The sequence below is a fragment of the Tasmannia lanceolata genome, unplaced genomic scaffold, assembly GCF_043159265.1.
Source record: "Tasmannia lanceolata isolate RefF3 unplaced genomic scaffold, GAP_Taslan_0.1 ptg000013l, whole genome shotgun sequence".
NCBI classification, from domain to species: domain Eukaryota; kingdom Viridiplantae; phylum Streptophyta; class Magnoliopsida; order Canellales; family Winteraceae; genus Tasmannia; species Tasmannia lanceolata.
Window position 1 is genome coordinate 24,884,741 of NW_027518690.1, and position 21,049 is coordinate 24,905,789.

The following is a 21,049-nucleotide window of genomic DNA, read 5'->3' on the forward strand; positions in this document are numbered from 1 at the left end:
GAGTTGCATTGCCCTTAACCCTTTGGTGAAGGGTGAGGACAGCTGGTTGTACCTGACCCAGCGTCCTCAGGTGAAGATTGCAGCGAACTTACCTTCTTCCATTAAGTAGTGGAAGGAGGAGTTTGTGTATATGGACTTCTGGCTTTTCACCAACATGTCATCCACATATACTTCCACGTTTCTACCTATCTTCTTTTGGAACAGTTTGTTCATGAGCCTCTGACACATGGCTTCCACATTTTTCAAACCAAAGGGCATGACAGTATAACAGTAGATACCCTGGTCAGTGATGAACACTGTTTTGGAATATCTGGCTCGTGCATCTTTATCTGGTTGTATCCGGAGAAAGCGTCTAGGAAGGTGAGTAGCTCGTGCTCGAAAGTGGCATCGATGAGCTGGTCTATGCGTGGCAAGGGGTAGGGGTCTTTCGGACAAGCTCGGTTTAGATCAGTAAAGTCTATACAGGCCTGCCAACCACCATTAGCTTTTTTGACCATGACTACGTTGGACAGCCACTCGGGATACCAGATTTCTTTGACAAATCCGGCTTGTAGCAGTTTTTCCACTTCAGCTTTGATGTGAGTTTGTCGCTCTACCTCGAAGTTTCTCTTCTTATGTCGGACGAGCTTGAGGGTCGGATTTACATTCAACCGGTGAACCGCAATCTCTGTGGGTATGCCGGGCATGTCCGAAGCGGACCACGCGAATACATCTTTGTTGGCTCTGAGGAAGCTAACCATTTGGTCCCGTAGGGTGCCTCTTAGGGAGCCAATCCAGACCTCTCTCTCTCTCTGGATGGTTCTTGGATATAGGAACAGAGTCTAGCTCTTCGATTGGCTCCCCTCTAACCGCGCGGGCTCGTTCTCGGGGGTCTTCGCTTCCGATCGCAAAATTTTCAGCTGAGTCGGCGCCTGGCGAGGAGGTTCTTCTCTTTTGGGGGACCGGTGGTGCCGGGAGTGGTGGCGACGGTCTCGGGAGCGATGCACGCTGCGGGACTGGCGCCGGCCTCTCGATCTGTCGGCAGAGGAAGAGCGGTGCGCTTCGTTCTGGTGGTGGAAGCGCTCTATTCGCACAGGGCTTTTAAGGTACTGATCTAAATGGCCTTCCTCGCTAGTTTTTCTAGCTGAAGTCTGAGATGGAACCGAAGTCAGCTAGTTTTTCTAGCTGAAGTCGGTTTCGTGGCCGTGGTCCCTGTGGAAATCGCAAAACTTTCAGGTGTAGCACTTGTTCGGGTCAGTGCCCATTTTCTTGGGAGGGGTTAGGAGACCCTGATCTCTGATGGCGAACAAGACATGGGAGAGGGGCACCTTCAGGGAAGCATTTCCTAACCTTTCAAAGACAGGGATGGGGTTCCGGTTTACCGGTCTCTCTTCGGCCCGCAGTTTTTTGGCCCCCCTCCCATCTTCTTTCTTCTTTTCGTCGGGGCCTGTTCGGCTTCGTTCCCGTACGCATGCTTCTTCCGCTCGTATGAACTTGTTAGTTTTGGATTCGAGTTCTTGTAGATCCCGTGGTGGCTTGAGAGTGAGGTACACTTTGAGATTTTGGTCGGTGGTAGTGTACTTCAGAGCTGCAACCGCTATCTGGACGTCGATGTTGGAAAGTTGAGCCAACTCGGCGTTGAATTTCAGCTTGAAGTCTCTCAGGGTCTCGTTCCTTCCCTGTCGGTGGGCCAAGAGGGTGTCTGCTGGATCGTGGCAGAGGTGATTGTTGGCGAACCTCACGGTGAACTTCCTTCCAAACTCATGAAAGGATCTAATGGAGTCCGGCTCCAAACATAGGTACCAATCATTAGCGGTTTTTCTCAACAGGGAGGCAAAGGCTCTGCACATGAATCCATCCGTCGTGCCCCAGAGCGCCATTACCCTCCTGAAAGTTTGAAGGAACTCTAGGGGGTCTGTAGTTCAATCGTAACAACCGAATCGGGAGAGATCTATCCCTGTTTCTAGGGGGTCTTCAAGACCTCCGGTTTTTTCATTTCTCGCTTAACTTCTCAGATTCGTCTCTATAGGTCAGCTAGTTGGTCTAGCCCAAGCAGTTGCGCTGAGGTAGCCACCTCCTCCGTCCGCATCGGGGGTAGCTCCTAGAATCGAGTTGTCCGGGTAGGGAGGGTGTGGCTTTGAGTAGCTTGTCTCCCGGCATCTGGTTGACATCCCCTGGTCGGGGGAGGTAAAGGGCTATTTGTCGAAAGGGAGGCGGCTTGGACTGGTTCGCGTCTTTGCCGATGGTGACATTCCTCGGGTGACTCCCTGCTATTTTTTTCGTAAACTTCAGTCCTACCGTGAGATGCAGGGGAGTTTCTGGAACTGGGGGCTTTGGTTGTGGAGGCAGCCGTAGAAGGAGCTCCTGACGAAGCTCGTTGAACATTTCCATGGTAGGGACCATCTGCGGAGTGTTGGAGGTGGACAAATGCTGGCCCGAGGCCTGCGAGTTCTGTTCCCGGGAATTAGAGACATGGGTTTGTGCTTGTTGGCCCTGGCTCTTGGTCATTACTCCTGTTTCCTGCTGTTGGGTGTGGTTTCTCATCGTCACAAAGTATTCAGGCTCAGACGAGTCCTAAGGATGGCGCCAAAATCAGGGTTCGCAATCGGGCGGTGGGTAGAGGGCCTCCGCGGGGGTCTGCAATCACAAACAAAGGGGTCAGGGAGGTCCGGGGTGGGTCCCTGACGACCACTTCGACACCCCAGTCAGATTCTGGGCCAATAATATAATGAATAACAGGAAATGGCTGAGATATAATCAGGTTTACCTGGACCAACGCACGGGCTCTTTCTCTGATGTTTGGGTGGATGAGTTGAGGGTGGAGGGTAGGGGGTCCATCGCCTTTCTCCCTTTCTTACTTAGGGTCGATTGGTCTTAATAACGGTCTGGAGCTTCCTTTAATGGTGCCTCCTCATTCTTCTAGGGACTTAATGGTGTATTTATACTTTGATCCTGCATGTAAATTCTCTTTATGGGGCGCCACGTGGATTTTTTTCGTCATTTCAGAGAGAAAACCTTCTTTTGTAAGATTGGATTGCCCCCCCTGGTTCGACGGCGCGCGTGGTTTTGTTGTGTAATCTTGCCTATAATTGTGATGATGAGGTTTTTTGGTGGCAGGGAGATGACACGTGGCGCGATCACGTGGCCTTGCCGTGTCTTAGTGTTTTGCTTAATCATAATTAAATTCTGCTGGTGAAACGTGGCGGGGTTTAATTGCCTCGCCGTATTTTCTCCCTATCAAACTGGGTTTTTAAAAGTTTGTATTATTGAAAGAAAAGCATTCAATCCTTATCAAATTCCAAGGAGGAGATGATCTCTCTCTCTCTCAGCATTCAATCCTTATCCAAGCAAATTCCAAGGAGGAGATGATCTCTCTCTCTCTCTCTCTCTCTCTCATATTAAAGGTTTCTCCGTCCAGCCAGCATCCATTGGTTCTCCTCTTTGTTTTACGTGTTTGCAAGTCCTCGGGATATACAAATTTACTAAGCCTTCTTTTGTAAACTCCTCGGAGGATACAAATTTACTAAGCCTTCTTTGTTAGTATCGACCTCTGTATCAACGTTATCCGCCCACTTTTCCTACTCCCTCACGCTATTTAAGGAGCAAAAGGGCCTCAACCAAATCCCTTTCTCAGCCCAACTCTCCAAAACACACACATCTCCCTCTCTCTAATGCTTCACTTTAGCAAGCAAGCACTGTAGCCTTATAGTTCGAGCCTGGAGCAAGATAATATATTTGCTCTAAGATGAAAAAAGAAGCTACAGAGACGCGTCAATTTGGGACGATCATTAACAGAAACCTAGCGGAGGACTTGGTATACCAAGAATCACCCAGCTCATCCTTTGCTAGTAAAAATGTGGTTATTGTCATGGATGCCCTCAAGGAGTTCACTTGGGAACCATTGGAATGGGCTTTAGCCCATGTCGTCCAATCCGGTTACGATGTCACACTCCTTGGGATCATGCCTTGGCTTAATCTTCCATGTAATCTTCTTCTTCCCTACCCCAAAAGTGTTTTAATAGGTAGACGCCATTTAGTTTAGCTTTACTTAAAATTTTATTTTGCATGGTTTGTGTTGCGCCATACAACAGTGGCTTGTAGGGTGCTGTAGGTGTATAATAGTGTTTTTTAAGAAAAAATACAGTATTAATTTAAGTATGATTATGGACTAGTGATTGAACTTACGTGACATTTCAGTGTCATGCAAGACTTGGAACGGGGTCTGGGCCCTGGACCTCGACGATTGGTCAGCATTGAAGGAGATGAGTCAGTGGAAGAAAGACCGCAAATATCAGAAAGTCCGAAGGGTAATCGAGCTTTGCAACAAATATGGGGTAATTTGAAGTCACCCAAAACTCTTCATTGTTTTTAAAGTAATAATGGTCCTAAGTGGGGCCTGCCAAGGTATAGGAGAAGGTGGGACCCAACCTGGTGTCGTACCTAAACAAGCCAAAAGCTCAGCTCCAAAGCTGATGGAACGTGTTACGCTAAACCTGTCCCATATCAGACCGGATCCCACCTAGGCTCGTACTTAGGAAGGCCCCACTTAGGACGGTAACATACTAGTTGAAATTCACCTTACGTTTTGCCATGTATACATTGACTTTAGGTGGTGCCGCACATGAAGGTCGCCATGGGCCACCCCCTACGGCTCGTGATTTTGGAGCAGACAACGAGCCTTCACGCGAAATGGGTAGTGCTTGATAAGTAAGAACTTAAGTAACGCAAGCAAAATACATAAATGTAACAAGAATTTCTAACAATGAATCACTTGGACAAGAAATTTAGATGATATACTTGTGTACAGGCATCTTTGGAAGAATAGATCATTTTACGGAAAGAGAATACCATGCAATGTGGTGATGATGAATCACGAAGGGGGTGTGGACATGCTCAAAGTTCGGCCCATGATCAGCTATGCAGAGACGCCGAACACTCCCTCTGCTTCTCCAGCATCAGTAAAACTAATTCCCAAGGTGATTTTTTCGAAGGAATTGAAGGACATTTTAAAGCAATTTTGGGAAGGAAAGGAAGGGCGGAGCCGTATTCTCAACCGATAGAGGATTCTTATTACACTATTAATATTATAGCCTAGGAACTTAAACATTGCAAAGTACAAAAAAGAAAAAAATAAGTTTAATGACGTGTTGGTAAGGCATATGATTTATAGCAATATTGTTGTAATAGTTTATTGTCTTAAGAGGGTATTGTTACGTATAAAAATCTCTTTTTTTTGTTCTTTCGTGTTTCCGTTTAAAGTTTAATTAATTTGCAAAGTAATTGAATATTCCAATTAACCCAATAACACAAATTCCATTGCTAACATGGCTCGTTTACCAAGTTTGATATCAGTAGACATAGGGCTGCAACAGGGTCGGGTTGGGTTGGGTTTTTTTAAAACCCTAGCCTAACCCTTGATCCCATTATCTCGGCCCTGACCCTGAGTCAGGGCTGAAAAACCTCAACCCAATGCCCGCCCTACAGGGCTCAGTGCTGGCCCTGGCCCGCCCTGATTGGGCAGGGCCGGGCCGGCCCTAATTGACCCTAGTGCAAATACTTGTTAAGAGTGCCAAAAATAAAGCAACCACTTATCATATAGAACAAAATGATCAATAAACAGAGAAAGGGAACAAAATAAGACAGTATGAATTCAACAACATGACGGGCAATAGAGACAATTAATAATAATAATCTAAGGAAACATCAATCTAAACATTAGCGAAAGAAACATGCACAGATGGTTCAATTCTATAATAAAAAACTTAGGGTCGGGCCGGGTCAGGGTGCCCGAGGCATTAACCCAGAACCCGACCCGACCTGAGTCAGGGTCTAAAAAAATGAACCCTGACCCGCCCTCAGGGTTGGAAAATCTAGCCCTGACCCTGTTCGGGCTTAGGGCGGGTTAGGGCTGACAGGGCCAAACTTGCACCCCTAAGTAGACATCTCTTAGTTACTTTAGTTTTAATATGTTTTTCTAATATTTTAGGGACATCACTTTTTAGAGAGCTTTGTGATCACCCCTTTCACATAGGCAAGTTGATTTGAACCCATAACCTCGTGGTTGTCATCATAGTTCTAAATTTCGGATTTCGGTTGGGATCGAAACTGAAATTTACCAAAATCCGAAATTTCGGGTTTCCCAAATTTAGGCCGAAATTTCAACAAATTGAATTTTTTTCGAAAATATATTATTTTTCTGAAATCTTTGGCCAAAATTACCGAAACAGCAAAATAATACCTTTTTTATTTACTGGATTTCGGCTGAAATTTCGAAACCGAAACCAAAACAAAATTTTAAATCCATGACTTGTCATACAAAGGGCTTTCCAATCGAGATATGTACTCAATCCTGAAAAGCTGAACTAGTTATTGATTTGTGTGTAACCCTTGCGGCCTTGTGCAGGAGCTATGATATTCGTCTCTGTATTGTTTCAATTTTACTGGACTAGTTGCAGACCCGTGCGATGCACGGGGAGGGGAATAAAATTTTTATTAAAAATCTCTAATAAATCAGGATTATGAATTATATTTTATTAAAAATTTAATAATTTAATTAAGAAAGAAAATCTTGGAATACAACTCATGCGCACGGATTTTAAAGATTGTGTGCGTTTGGAAACCAAACGGTCTTGAAATGATTAATATCCGTGGGTAAATAGAGCCCTAAGAAACTTTCATTTGACATGGATGAAGCTTCTCTCAAGGCTGAATTAGCAGGGACAATTTTGTCGTGGAAGATCTCATTTTGTTTCCAAAAAGCTATCTTGATTAGTGTTGCTTTGCCAAGGCGAAGCGTGCGGGACATGTGTGTGTGTGTGTGTGTGTGTGAGAGAGAGAGAGAGAGAGAGAGAGAGAGAGAGAGATTTCCAAAAAACTATCTTGATATGTGTCCCACATTCCACGCACATACTTTTACAAAAGACTTTTGAAACTCTGAGATGAAATTCACCCTAAAATGCAAGAATGCTTAACCTAATGGAGAAGACTTGACTTGGGATTTAACAGACCAACTAAACCTTTTCGCTTTCTACAGATGCCCCTCTTTGGTAGAGATGACAGTCATCGAATACCAAAGCAAAAGTGATAGAGCCATTTTGCGCAGCTTTAATCAACAAAATATTTTCTACCCACAATGCAAACCTTTTAGGAACACTGAATTTTGCACAGAGGGAGTGCCACAATGTTGACTAATTTGGCCCCCTATAATGCTCAAATGCTTTAAAATGATATGCCATGTGACCTACTGAATAATCTTCTTCAAATCAGTATCAGCATGATCCATCGCTAATCTCTTACGAATATCCCCCAAGTAATGCAAATTTCTCCTCACGCTCTAAAACAAAATTGCTGAAAACATAATTAGATACAATCTGTGAAGATATAAAGTACTTATATTGTTAAAAAAAAGCATATCAACCCTTAAATCTCAAAGCAAAGGAAAAAAATAAAAGATCCTAATTACGTACCAATAGTAGAAATATTTTCCTATTTTATTCTAAAATCCTAGTCATGCGAAACATTATAAGCATTGACCTAACACAAAAGAAAGAAAGAAAATAAAATAAAATTTTAAATAAAGCTCAGACTTTTGGTGTAAGAAAGAGTGTTGAATGAAAGAAAATGAAGGGGAAAGCAACGAAAAGAAGTCTCATCAAAAAAGAAAATGCAACACACCTGCCATAACACATTTGCCATAGGCATTTATTTCTTGAAATGAAGATTTCTCTTGTAAGCAGATGAAGTAATATAGTCTTGAACTTTCATGGCATGCAAGTGTAAATTTAACACTTCGTAAATATACATACTTAGCTGATTATAGAATCTCAAACACACATCAAGAAAGTGAAAATTTCATAGATATTTAGCTGGAAAAAATAGAGCAAATGTAGGGGGAAATCCTAGAAAACTTACCAGTGTATGAAAAACCTATAAAAATTAAAAAATGAGTAAAATATTTGGGAATTTGTTCTCTTCATAAACTTGAACCACCAAGAAGGGTCCCTAATCTCATCATGGAAATTCAAGCTAAGCTATCGAGGAGATAAATAAATAAATAAACAAAAGCAAGCCAACCAAGTTTAAGTGCTTGAAATAATAAAATAATCTGTTTTGCGAAACCTAGTATGCAACTGAGGAAATGGTGAAGGGAAGAACATTACTTGGCTGGTTGCTTGAGCAACGAATGGGCGAGAACCAAAGAAGTTACAGTTGCCTTGAGAAAAACTATAAAGTTGCAATATTATAACGATTCGATTTAGCTAATAGATGAAAACCATTGGGTATGGAGTCTAAGGAATGAACATTCTGATTCTCATTTTTACATCTAAAATGGGCAGAAAATTATATTTAGATAAATACAACCTCTTCCTACTAGCTATCCCATTGTTTTTAAGTAAACCATAAAACAAAAACGTTAAACAACTAACAAATGAAAGATGAAAACTAATACTCGGTGATGACCTTCGAAACAACTTCTTGCCTTGGAGTAGGAACCATCTTAAAACTGGTTGGGAACTTCAACCAATAAGAAATGATTCTGATTAGGAGCTCCAAATTTGAGATTTATGAAGGATTCCCTGCCCTGTTCGCGAGCCACCAAGAGGAAAATGGAGGTGCCCTGCAAGATAGCAAGATGGCAAATAAGAAGAAAGATACCATTTACTAAAAATAGAAAATGATGCATAAAAAGATTTACAATGTAAGGTTTGTAGTTCTCTTGATTGTTAATCTGTGCAATTACAGTTATATTCTTTTTCTTGCACATCTCCAAGAATTTTATTTTTTTTATTTTAATAAAGTTTGGAACTCACTTGCAGGATGTAACATCACAGAGGTTGCAACTTAACAACTGAGTGAAGTTAAGAACCAACATAATTTCTGTGATGGTATATGATGCGGATGAAAATCATAAATATTGTTCTAGTAGTTTGCGTTGAACAAGTTTTTATATTTTAACTATTATTTTTGTCATTTTATTTGCAGTATTTTTTTAGGGCATCAAATCTTGTTCTTTTAGGCTGATTTTGGTATAATTAGAAAGGTTTTTCGATTACCTATCTAAAGAGCCCAAGATTACGCGATTTGGACTTGATTTGACTAAGTTATAGGTAGTTTTAGAATAGGGTAAGGGTCTATTACGGGATTTGCTATTTTAGATAAGTTTTAGTCAAGGTTTTATTTATGTTATTTTAGATGGACGGCTATGATTAGTTGCTTGGGTATTAAGTTAGTTTTTAGGGTTTCTTTTCTTATAAATATATGTTATGTAAGCATTGTAGTGGACTTTTTAACTATTGGATAAGGAATTAAAGTTTTTGCAAAAGAAGCTATTGAAGCTTGGAAGTTCTTCCCTTCTCACATCTCAGATCTGTTGCATCACAGGTAAGATTAAAAAAAAAAAAAAAAAAAAATTTCGTGTGCCTTCTTCGCCCAACTAATTCGAAACCCTAGATTCAAATTCATTTATTTGTTCGTATAATCTCAATTGGAAACTTGAAGAACCCTAGTTGGAATCAAAATTTCAACAAAATACTGAAGATCCATTGCTTTAAACTCTTCCAAATCCCTAATTAATAACCCTTTGATTCCAGCCTTTGCATAGCAGCATCAAACTATCTTTGGCCGTTAATCTAAACTGTTTTTTTCGGATATTTTGAAACCGCTGAAATTCCCTCTTTGCCGTGAATCATCGAATGATACTAGTTTCATATCTATAGAAGTTTAATTCATTCGGTTACATCATTCTTTGTTATTTTATTTGATCTTGCATAATAGACTATCGTTTTCGGTTAATTTTGCTATTATCCGTTATCTCTAGGACCTATTACTTGTTGATTTCATTTGTATGGATTTATCAATTTCATATGAGTTGTGATTTCTCTAACTTATGACTGTCTGTATAAGTCTTACTGCTGCCCGTAGAAATTAGATAGTCAAATCAGCCCATACTTAGTTAATTTCTGTGTTATTTTGTTTCCTAAGTAAGCCTAAAAGTTTCCTAAACCCATCATCCCATTGGAGTGTAGGATTTTCCCTATTCTAGGTATTGTCCTGCATCAACTTGGTATCAAAGCCTAGGGTTAGTTGTAGGAAACCTTCAGGGTGTTAGTGTACAAATTAGTGTCTAATTTTCCTTGCATGCCCACAAGGAGTGGTAGAGATTACCAAGCAATGACTTCTAGCAATCCAGTGACTAATGATGAGTTAGCTCAACTCATTAGAGACACTAGAGCGGAACTGAATCTTAGCCGCGAAGAGATACGGCTTAGTAGAGAGCACCATGAAGCCTGCAATCGAGACCGTGAAGCCCGCAATCGAAAGCTACAAACCATTAGGCATGAGATTCCATGGTACCGATGTTACCAACCGACATTATTCAATGTTATCACAGTCGAGAGCTATAAGCCCACAACCAATGTTACCCACTCCCATGACATGCCCGACGCAGTTGATGCTAGTGATGGGTCGAATGTTCTTGGTGAAGAGTGCGCCACTGATGACAGAGTTGCTTGGTATACTGAGTCTGAGCCTATTATAGAGATTGCAGACATCGAGGCCATGATGAGCATTGTGAATGAGGATGCCGATTCTATAGTACATGAGCACAATGACAGTATTTTTTTTTTGAAGAGGCAAGCAGGAAAATATATAAATAAGGGAAGACCAAGGAAGTCACCCAGTAGAATACAACAAAGAAAAGAAAGGTACAAGAGCCTCAAGGAGGCATAAAATAAAAAAACTCCAAAACATCCTTAACAACACCCTTCCGAGAGAAAGCATCAACCTCTCCAGTTGCAGATCTTCGCACATGATAAAAAACAATAGAAGAACCACAAACAATATCATTGATCTCATCAAAGATAGACCAAAAATCTCCAGGGAGGCAAAACGGATCCCCGAAGCCACCTAATAACATTAAAAGAGTCGCATTCCACAATAGAAATATTCAGAAGACCCCTATCAATATGTTTGATGCCCTCAAAAGCCGCTCTACCACAGCTTCGCTGGAATCACAGACACCCAGGGGACCAGAAAAATTCCAAACAGACTCACCGCTAGAATTACGACATAGACCACCTATGCCTGCAGGCCCCTGGTTTCCAAAACTCGAACCGTCAAAGCTAATTTTTAGTTTACCAAGAGGAGACGGGCTCCACCTTGGGATCACCTTGGGGCAATGTGACCCCTCCAAGCAGATCACACGCCAACCTTCCCATAAATCAAAAGCTGAAACAAACTGGAATGGGGGTAAACATCTAGCTCTTGCGATAACAGAAGCTATGGTATTGATATACACTCTATGGGCAGGTTTATGAACACCGTTAAAAACTCTAGCATTTCTCTGCTTCCAGATCTCCCAAAAAGTAGAAAACAGACACAAATTCCATAAAATTCTTCCTTTCTTCTTCCAAGGCACCTCCTCCCAACACAACAACGCCTCCAAAATAGAACTAGGAAACACCCAGCATAAACCAAATCTTTCCAAAATCATACCCCACACAATTCTAGCAAAACTACAGTGAATGAAGATATGACTAGCCGACTCCCATCTTTAAGGCAAAGAGGACAATGATCGACAAGAAACATTCCCCTTTTTCTAAGGAAATTAATGGTTTCAATCCTATCCCTGCATACTGCCCACCCAAAGAAACATACCCTAGGAGGGCAAAGAGATTTCCAAACTTTGTCCAGAGAAGAGGGAGATGAGCATGGTAGGAGATGCGAATAAAAAGACTTGACAGAGGAGAAGCCAGATTTGTCCCATATCCAAACTCTCTTATCCTCCCCATATAGCTTGATATAGCAAGATTCTAACATTTGAAAGAGACGCGCCAGATCATCCAACTCTCTTTCAAAAAATTCCAACCGAAAGCCGGCATCCACCCAACTCTTCCACCTTACCGAGCAAAATAATCTTTTACCAGCACCTCCTTGGCAGGAGCAACACGAAACAGCATCAGAAACAACATGCACAAAGGCTCAAGAGCACACCATGCATCCAACCAAAATCTGATACGATCACCCGAATAAACCTTGAGCCTGGTACCCATGACAAATTTGGCCCTGATTTTCAAGATATCTCTCCATACAGTAATCCCTTTAAACGAAAACAAGTCATCAGACTCCCACTGGCCAGACTTGGACCCATACTTGCTAACCACAACTTTCACCCAAAACTGGTCTTGCTCAATACTAAATCTCCACAGCTATTTACCAAGCAGAGCATAATTGAATTCCCGAATTCTCCTGATCCCCAAGCCCCCAAATTTAAACGGAGAGCAAACCTCTTCCCATTTAACAAGAGGAACACCCAATGAATCCCCTGAACCACCCCATAAAAATCTCCGTTGAATTTGCTCAATCTTCAACGCCACACTAACTGGACATTTGAAAAGAGAGAAAAAATACGTAGGGATACTAGCTAAGACTGCCTTCACCAAAACCAATCTACCACCTTTAGAGATGAGATTTCTTTTCCAAGTGTCAAGCCTTTTGTCAATTCTCTCCACCACCGGGTCCCATAGGTGTTTCCTTGGTCTACCCACCCCTAACGGTAACCCCAAGTATTTGGATGGGAGAGAATCCAGCTTGCAACCCAGCATCCTAGCAAAGCTAGAAGCTAGAGCCAATGGCATGTTAATAGCAAACAAAAACAATTTGTGGAAGTTAACTTTCTGACTAGAAAACATTTCATAACATCTGATAGCCCCCTTTATATTTGCAATAGAAGCCTCATCAAGACAACAGAATAGCAGTGTATCATCTGCAAATTGCAAATGCGAAACCTCCACCCTGTCCCTCGCAATTTTGAAACCCTGAAACAAACCAAGAGCACACCCAGAAACAATGAGTCTACTTAACGTCTCAGCAACAATAACAAACAGGAATGGGGAGAGCGGATCCCCTTGCCTCAAGCCCCTAGAAGACTTGAAGAAACCTTTCGGAGACCCATTGATCAAGACTAAAAGTAAGCAGATTCCACACACCTTCTAATCCAACCCCTCTACCTATCCCCAAACCCCATAAGACCCAAAGCATAGTCCAGGCTCCCCCAATCCACCCTATCGTAAGCTTTTTCCATGTCCAGCTTACAAATTATCCCTCCAGAGGCCGACCTCAACTCCGAATCGATAGCTTCATTAGCAATTAGGACACAATCCAAAATCTACCTATCGAACACAAAGGCACTTTGAAAACTAGAGATAACTGAAGGCATAACCACCTTGATTTGATCCGCTAACACCTTCGCAAGCACTTTATAAAGACAACCCACCAAGCTAATAGGCCTAAAATCCGAGATTTTGACAGCTCCATTAACTTTAGGAATAAGATAAATAAAGGTGGCTCCGGTACATCGATCAAAGTCAAACCGTTAAAAAAGGCCTGAAAGAATCGCATAATGTCCTCTTTTACAAAGACCCAACAAGATTGGAAAAAAGCCAAACAAAAACCGTCTGGGCCAGGAGCTTTATCCCTACTCATAGAATAGACAGCTTTTTTAACTTCCTCTTCATCAAAAGGCACCTCCAAAAATGACCTTTCTTCGAGCGATAACCCTTTAAACACCACATCCTCTGGGATTGGACGAGTAATATCTTCTGAAGAATACAATGACCCATAGAAATCAAGAATGGCACAAGAAATACCTTCTTTGTCATTGATCATACTTCCTTCCACATTAAGGACAGAGATACGATTACTACGCCAACGAGCACTGGTCATGGCATGAAAATAAGCAGAGTTCCTATCACCTTCTATCAACCATTTCACCCTCGATTTTTGTTTCCAAGAAATCTCCTCTCTCAATACGATACCTTTATGTTCTTCTTTCGCCCCGCCCAGATCAACTCTATCAGCCTCAAACGCTAAGCCAACCTCAATATCCACCTCAACTTCTCTCATATAGTTTTCCAGCCACCACCTCCTAGCCAGCTTAGACGTTTTGCTCTCCACAACCCAGTTTTTCAATTTTGCTTTCACATACCTTAGCTTCATACCAATAATCACATCAGCTTGTCCAATCACATTTATATAATTCCACCAATCCCCCAACATTGACTCCATATTAGGTTCCAAGAGCCAGGCAATCACAAATCTGAAAGGCAAAGGCCCCCAGGACTCCAACCTTGGATCCAGCAATAAAGGGCAATGATCAGACACCTAATGGGGAATAATTCTTTGGAACACCTCAGGAACTAACTTTAACCAATCTGGGTAGATAAGGAATCGATCAATGCGAATGTGACTCGCCCCTCTACACCAAGTGAAACTACCCCAAGAAAGCGGCAAATCAATGAGATTATGCTTAGCAATGAAATCTGCAAAAACCTGCATATTCGGAGATGATCTCCTACACCCCCGACGCTCGCACACTAATCTAATTTCATTACAGTCACCTCCTATGCACCAAGGAACCTTCCAGGAACTCCTAACCCTATCGAACTCCTCCCATAAAATTTTTTTATCACTCCCAAGGACAGGACCATACACCTCCAAAAACATCCACAGAGAAGAATTTACCTATCATAACATCCTCCTTCTGCCATTTAGATCCATCCCACATAATAAAGATACCCCCAGAGGCTCCAATTGACTCAATGAAAGAAAAATCCCATTCAGCTTTACCACCCACGCTCCTCACCACCAGACGATCAATAGAACCCATCTTTGTTTCTTGAATACAAACAATATCCGGTTTAAAATTAACCACAAGATCTTTAAGCTGAACCTTCTTCTCGAGAGAACCCAGACCATTAATATTCCAAGATAAGATATTCAATAAGAAATTTAGGATCCCCTTGAGGTTAGAACACTTCCGCTCAGAAAGACCCACCACTCTGGCTTTTCTAGATGAAAGACCCCCATAATTCACAACAAATTTCAGCCTTTTGAGTTCTCTCTCCTTTCTACTAAACTTCCCGAGAGAACTAGCCCCCGCAAAATTACCACGAACCCGATCTCTTTTTTCCACAGCTCTTACCATCTTCCTGAAATCTCCTTCAAGACCTAGGTATATAAAATCCAACTTCTTGCTTAACAGCACCGTGTGATTGACCAAAGTCTCAACCGCATCAAACTCATGATCAAAATCGACATCCACAGATAAGCAGAGCTCCTCCAAAAGACCATCAGGTTGAGGAGGAATAGATACCTCCAAAGGATCAAAACCCAAGATGGTATTAAAAGGGTTATACACAATCAAGCTCATATTGGGGATAGAACACTCTGACAAATCCTTGCCACAAACATCAATCGCCCGATCCTCCGGGCCACCCAAATAGGAGTCGCAGAGAGCAACATCTTCTACTTCCTTAAATTCAAGGCACCTGGAAAGGGAAGAAAAATCCTTGCTTCTCTCAGGGCTAATTAAAGAACCAATTCCTTCCTCAAAATAGACCCCTCCAGAACTAGACCCTCCACCAATAGGAAGAGTATTACGTTGGGCCCTCAAATAATAAACTGAAGGATTCAATGAGAAAGAGGGGGATTCAAAACAGGGCCTTGGCCCAAAAGTTGGACCTAATTGAAGAGGCCGAAACAAAGCAGGAGATGTTAAGAAACCCACCTGGCCCACTAGCCCAAGTCCATTCGATACAAACGAGGGGATTCACGCGTGGCTCTTGGAGAGAGTGCCTCGATAATATCAGCAATGCTATTAATCGCTCGGGGTAATCTTGACCTTTGATCGGCACAGATTTGACTCTACAGTATTGACTCTACACTCGATGTTCCGATCGAGATGATTGTGGAGGTTGAGACCGACGATATCAGTGAACATGATGATCATCAGGAGGTTGGTCAGTTTGCCACTACTGCACCAGATACAGTAGATGCTTTTGTTGCCAATTTCACTGACCATGTTGCGATTCCAGCGGATGTTGATGTTTTAGAGGATTTCTGTGATGGTATATGATGCGGATGAAAATCATAAAGATTGTTCTAGTAGTTTGCGTTGAACAAGTTTTTATATTTTAACTATTATTTTCGTCATTTTATTTGCAGTATTTTTTTAGGGCATCGAATCTTGTTCTTTTGGGCTGATTTTGGTTTTTTCATTTCTCGCTTAACTTCTCAGATTTGTCTCTATAGGTCAGCTAGTTGGTCTAGCCCTAGCAGTTGCGCTGAGGTAGCCACCTCCTCCGCCCGCACCGGGGGTAACTCCTGGAATTGAGTTGTCCGGGTAGGGAGGGCGTGGCTTTGAGTAGCTTGTCTCCCGGCATCTGGTTGAGATCCCCTGGTCGGGGGAGGTAAAGGGCTATTTGTCAAAAGGGAGGCGGCTCGGACTGGTTCGCGCCTTCGCCGATGGTGACATTCCTTGGGTGACTCCCTGCTATTTTCTTCGTAAACTTTACTCCGACCGTGAGATGCAGGGGAGTTTCTGGAACTGGGGCTTTGGTTGTGGAGGCAGCCGTAGAAGGAGCTCCTGACGAAGCTCGTTGAACATTTCCATGGTAGGGACCATCTGCAGAGTGTTGGAGGTGGACAAATGCTGGCCCGAGGCCTGCGAGTTTTGTTCCCGGGAATTAGAGACATGGGTTCGTGCTTGTTGGCCCTAGCTCCTGGTCATTACTCCTGTTTCCTGCTGTTGGGTGTGCTTTCTCATCGTCACAAAGTATTCAGGCTCAGACGAGTCCCACGGATGGCGCCAATATGATGGCGCCAAAATCCGGGTTCGCAATCGGGCGGTGGGTAGAGGGCCTCCGCGGGGGTCTGCAATCACAAACAAAGGGGTCAGGGAGGTCCGGGGTGGGTCCCTGACGACCACTTCGACACCCAAGTCAGATTCTGGGCCAACAATATAATGAACAACAGGAAATGGCTGAGATATAATCAGGTTTACCAGGACCAACGCATGGGCTCTTTCTCTGATGTTTGGGTGGATGAGTTGAGGGTGGAGGGTAGGGGGTCCAGCGCCTTTCTCCCTTTCTTACTTAGGGTCGATTGGTCTTAATAACGGTCTGGAGCTTCCTATAATGGTGCCTCCTCATTCTTCTAGGGACTTAATGGTGTATTTATACTTTGATCCTGCATGTAAATTCTCTTTATGGGGCGCCACGTGGATTTTTTCGTCATTTCAGAGAGAAAACCTTCTTTTGTAAGATTGGATTGCCCCCCTGGTTCGACGGCGCGCGTGGCTTTGTTGAGTAATCTTGCCTATAATCGTGATGATGAGGTTTTTTGGTGGCGGGGAGATGACACGTGGCGGGATCACGTGGCCTTGCCGTGTCTTAGTGTTTTGCTTAATCATAATTAAATTCTGCTGGTGACACGTGGCGGGGTTTAATTGCCTCGCCGTATTTTCTCCCTATCAAACTGGGTTTTTAAAAGTTTGTACTATTGAAAGAAAAGCATTCAATCCTTATCCAAGCAAATTCCAAGGAGGAGATGATCTCTCTCTCTCTCAGCATTCAATCCTTATCCAAGCAAATTCCAAGGAGGAGATGATCTCTCTCTCTCTCTCTCTCATATTAAAGGTTTCTCCGTCCAGCCAGCATCCATTGGTTCTCCTCTTTGTTTTACGTGTTTGCAAGTCCTCGGGATATACAAATTTACTAAGCCTTCTTTTGTAAACTCCTCGGAGGATACAAATTTACTAAGCCTTCTTTGTTAGTATCGACCTCTGTATCAACGTTATCCGCCCACTTTTCCTACTCCCTCACGCTATTTAAGGAGCAAAAGGGCCTCAACCAAATCCCTTTCTCAGCCCAACTCTCCAAAACACACACATCTCCCTCTCTCTAGTGCTTCACTTTAGCAAGCAAGCACTGTAGCCTTATAGTTCGAGCCTGGAGCAAGATAATATATTTGCTCTAAGATGAAGAAAGAAGCTAAAGAGACGCGTCAATTTGGGACGATCATCAACAGAAACCTAGCGGAGGACTTGGTATACCAAGAATCACCCAGCTCATCCTTTGCTAGTAAAAATGTGGTTATTGTCATGGATGCCCTCAAGGAGTTCTCTTGGGAACCCTTGGAATGGGCTTTAGCCCATGTCGTCCAATCCGGTTACGATGTCACACTCCTTGGGATCATGCCTTATCTTAATCTTCCATGTAATCTTCTTCTTCCCTACCCCAAAAGTGTTTTAATAGGTAGACGCCATTTAGTTTAGCTTTACTTAAAATTTTATTTTGCATGGTTTGTGTTGCGCCATACAACAGTGGCTTGTAGGGTGCTGTAGGTGTATAATAGTGTTTTTTAAGAAAAATACAGTATTAATTTAAGTATGATTATGGACTAGTGATTGAACTTACGTGACATTTCAGTGTCATGCAAGACTTGGAACGGGGTCTGGGCCCTGGACCTCGACGATTGGTCAGCATTGAAGGAGATGAGTCAGTGGAAGAACGACCGCAAATATCAGAAAGTCCGAAGGGTAATCGAGCTTTGCAACAAATATGGGGTAATTTGAAGTCACCCAAAGCTCTTCATTGTTTTTAAAGTAATAATGGTCCTAAGTGGGGCCTGCCAAGGTATAGGAGAAGGTGGGACCCAACCTGGTATCGTACCTAAACAAGCCAAAAGCTCCAAAGCTGATGGAACGTGTTACACTAAACCTGTCCCATACCAGACCGGATCCCACCTAGGCTCGTACCTAGGAAGGCCCCCACTTAGGACGGTAACATACTAGTTGAAATTCACCTTACCTTTTGCCATGTATACATTGACTTTAGGTGGTGCCGCACATGAAGGTCGCCATGGGCCACCCCCTACGGCTCGTGATTTTGGAGCAGACAACGAGCCTTCACGCGAAATGGGTAGTGCTTGATAAGTAAGAACTTAAGTAACGCCAGCAAAATACATAAATGTAACAAGAATTTCTAACAATGAATCACTTGGACAAGAAATTTAGATGATATACTTGTGTACAGGCATCTTCGGAAGAATAGATCATTTTACGGAAAGAGAATACCATGCAATGTGGTGATGATGAATCACGAAGGGGGTGTGGACATGCTCAAAGTTCGGCCCATGATCAGCTATGCAGAGACGCCGCCGAACACTCCCTCTGCATCTCCAGCATCAGTACAACTAATTCCCAAGGTGATTTTTTCGAAGGAATTGAAGGACATTTTAAAGCAATTTTGGGAAGGAAAGGAAGGGCGGAGCCGTATTCTCAAGCGATAGAGGATTCTTATTACACTATTAATATTATAGCCTAGGAACTTAAACATTGCAAAGTACAAAAAAGAAAAAAATAAGTTTAATGACGTGTTGGTAAGGCATATGATTTATAGCAATATTGTTGTAATAGTTTATTGTCGTAAGAGGGTATTGTTACATATAAAAATCTTTTTTTTTGTTCTTTCGTGTTTCTGTTTAAAGTTTAATTAATTTCCAAAGTAATTGAATTTTCCAATTAACCCAATAACACAAATTCCATTGCTAACATGGCTCGTTTACCAAGTTTGATATCAGTAGACATAGGGCTGAAATAGGGTCGGGTTGGGTTGGGTTTTTCAAAACCCTAGCCCAACCCTGGATCCCATTATCTCGGCCCTGACCCTGAGTCAGGGCTGAAAAACCTCAACCCAATGCCCGCCCTACAGGGCTCAGTGCTGGCCCTGGCCCGCCCTGATTGGCCCTGATTGGGCAGGGCCGGCCCTAATTGACCCTAGTGCAAATACTTGTTAAGAGTGCCAAAAATAAAGCAACCACTTATCATATAGAACAAAATGATCAATAAACAGAGAAAGGGAACAAAATAAGACAATATGAATTCTACAACACGATGGGCAATAGAGACAATTAATAATAATAATCTAAGGAAACATCAATCCAAGATAATAGAAAACATTAGCGAAAGAAACATGCACAGATGGTTCAATTCTATAATAAAAAACTTAGGGTCGGGCCGGGTCACGGTACCCGAGGCATTAACCCCGAACCCGACCCGACCTGAGTCAGGGACTAAAAAAATGAACCCTGACCCGCCCTCAAGGTTGGAAAATCTAGCCCTGACCCTGTTCGGGCTCAGGGCGGGTCAGGGCTGACAGGGCCAAACTTGCACCCCTAAGTAGACATCTCTAAGTCACTTTAGTTTTAATGTGTTTTTCTAATATTTTAGGGACATCACTTTTTAGAGAGGTTTGTGATCACCCCTTTGACATAGGCAAGTTGATTTGAACCCATAACCTCATGGTTGTCATCATAGTTCTAAATTTCGGCAGAAATGTGAAATTTCGGATTTCGGTTGGGACCGAAACTGAAATTTACCAAAATCCGAAAATTTCGGTTTCCCAAATTTAGGCCGAAATTTCAACAAATTGAATTTTTTTCGAAAATATATTATTTTTTTGAAATTTTGGCCAAAATTACCGAAACAACAAAATAATACCTTTTTTATTTACCGGATTTCGGCTGAAATTTCGAAACCGAAAACAAAACAAAATTTTAAATCCATGACTTGTCATACAAAGGGCTTTCCAATCGAGATAAGTACTCAATCCTGAAAAGCTGAACTAGTTCTTGATTTGTGTGTAACCCTTGTGGCCTTGTGCAGGAGCTATGATAATTGTCTCTGTATTGTTTCAATTTTACTGGACTAGTTGCAGACCCGTGCGATGCACGGGGAGGGGAATAAAATTTTTATTAAAAATCTCTAATAAATCAGGATTATGAATTATATTTTATTAAAAATTTAATAATTTAATAATTTAATTAAGAAAGAAAATCTTGGAATACAACTCATGCGCACGGATTTTAAAGGTTGTGTGCGTTTGGAAACCAAACGGTCTTGAAATGATTAATATCCGTGGGTAAATAGAGCCCTAAGAAACTTTCATTTGACACGGATGAAGCTTCTCTCAAGGCCGAATTAGCAGGGACAATTTTGTCGTGGAAGATCTCATTTTTTTTCCAAAAAGCTATCTTGATTAGTGTTGCTTTGCCAAGGCGAAGCGTGCGGGACATGTGTGTGTGTGTGTGTGAGAGAGAGAGAGATTCAATTTCCAAAAAACTATCTTGATAAGTGTCCCACATTCCACGCACATACTTTTACAAAAGACTTTTGAAACTCTGAGATGAAATTCACCCTAAAATGCAAGAATGCTTAACCTAATGGAGAAGA

General features: G+C 42.3%; 3 protein-coding genes across 3 annotated transcripts; 2 read left to right on the plus strand and 1 right to left on the minus strand.

The window, feature by feature from the left end:
* Window positions 1-3,364: 3,364 nt before the first annotated feature.
* On the plus strand, window positions 3,365-5,202 carry LOC143891373 (uncharacterized). Its single transcript, XM_077395952.1, has 4 exons — window positions 3,365-3,962; window positions 4,177-4,313; window positions 4,589-4,686; window positions 4,787-5,202. Exons 1-4 carry the CDS (start codon window positions 3,725-3,727, stop codon window positions 5,037-5,039), a joined length of 726 nt encoding a protein of 241 aa, XP_077252067.1. The 5' UTR covers window positions 3,365-3,724; the 3' UTR covers window positions 5,040-5,202.
* A 5,722-nt stretch (window positions 5,203-10,924) lies between these two features.
* Window positions 10,925-14,043, minus strand: LOC143891093 (uncharacterized). The gene is made up of 4 exons (XM_077395741.1): window positions 13,431-14,043; window positions 12,264-12,916; window positions 11,901-12,185; window positions 10,925-11,320 (listed from the first exon to the last, which is right to left on the minus strand). The coding sequence occupies exons 1-4, from the start codon at window positions 14,041-14,043 to the stop codon at window positions 10,925-10,927; spliced, it is 1,947 nt and encodes a 648-aa protein (XP_077251856.1).
* A 3,333-nt stretch (window positions 14,044-17,376) lies between these two features.
* Window positions 17,377-19,285, plus strand: LOC143891374 (uncharacterized). Its single transcript, XM_077395953.1, has 4 exons — window positions 17,377-18,032; window positions 18,246-18,382; window positions 18,654-18,751; window positions 18,852-19,285. Exons 1-4 carry the CDS (start codon window positions 17,795-17,797, stop codon window positions 19,105-19,107), a joined length of 729 nt encoding a protein of 242 aa, XP_077252068.1. The 5' UTR covers window positions 17,377-17,794; the 3' UTR covers window positions 19,108-19,285.
* Window positions 19,286-21,049: the final 1,764 nt, after the last annotated feature.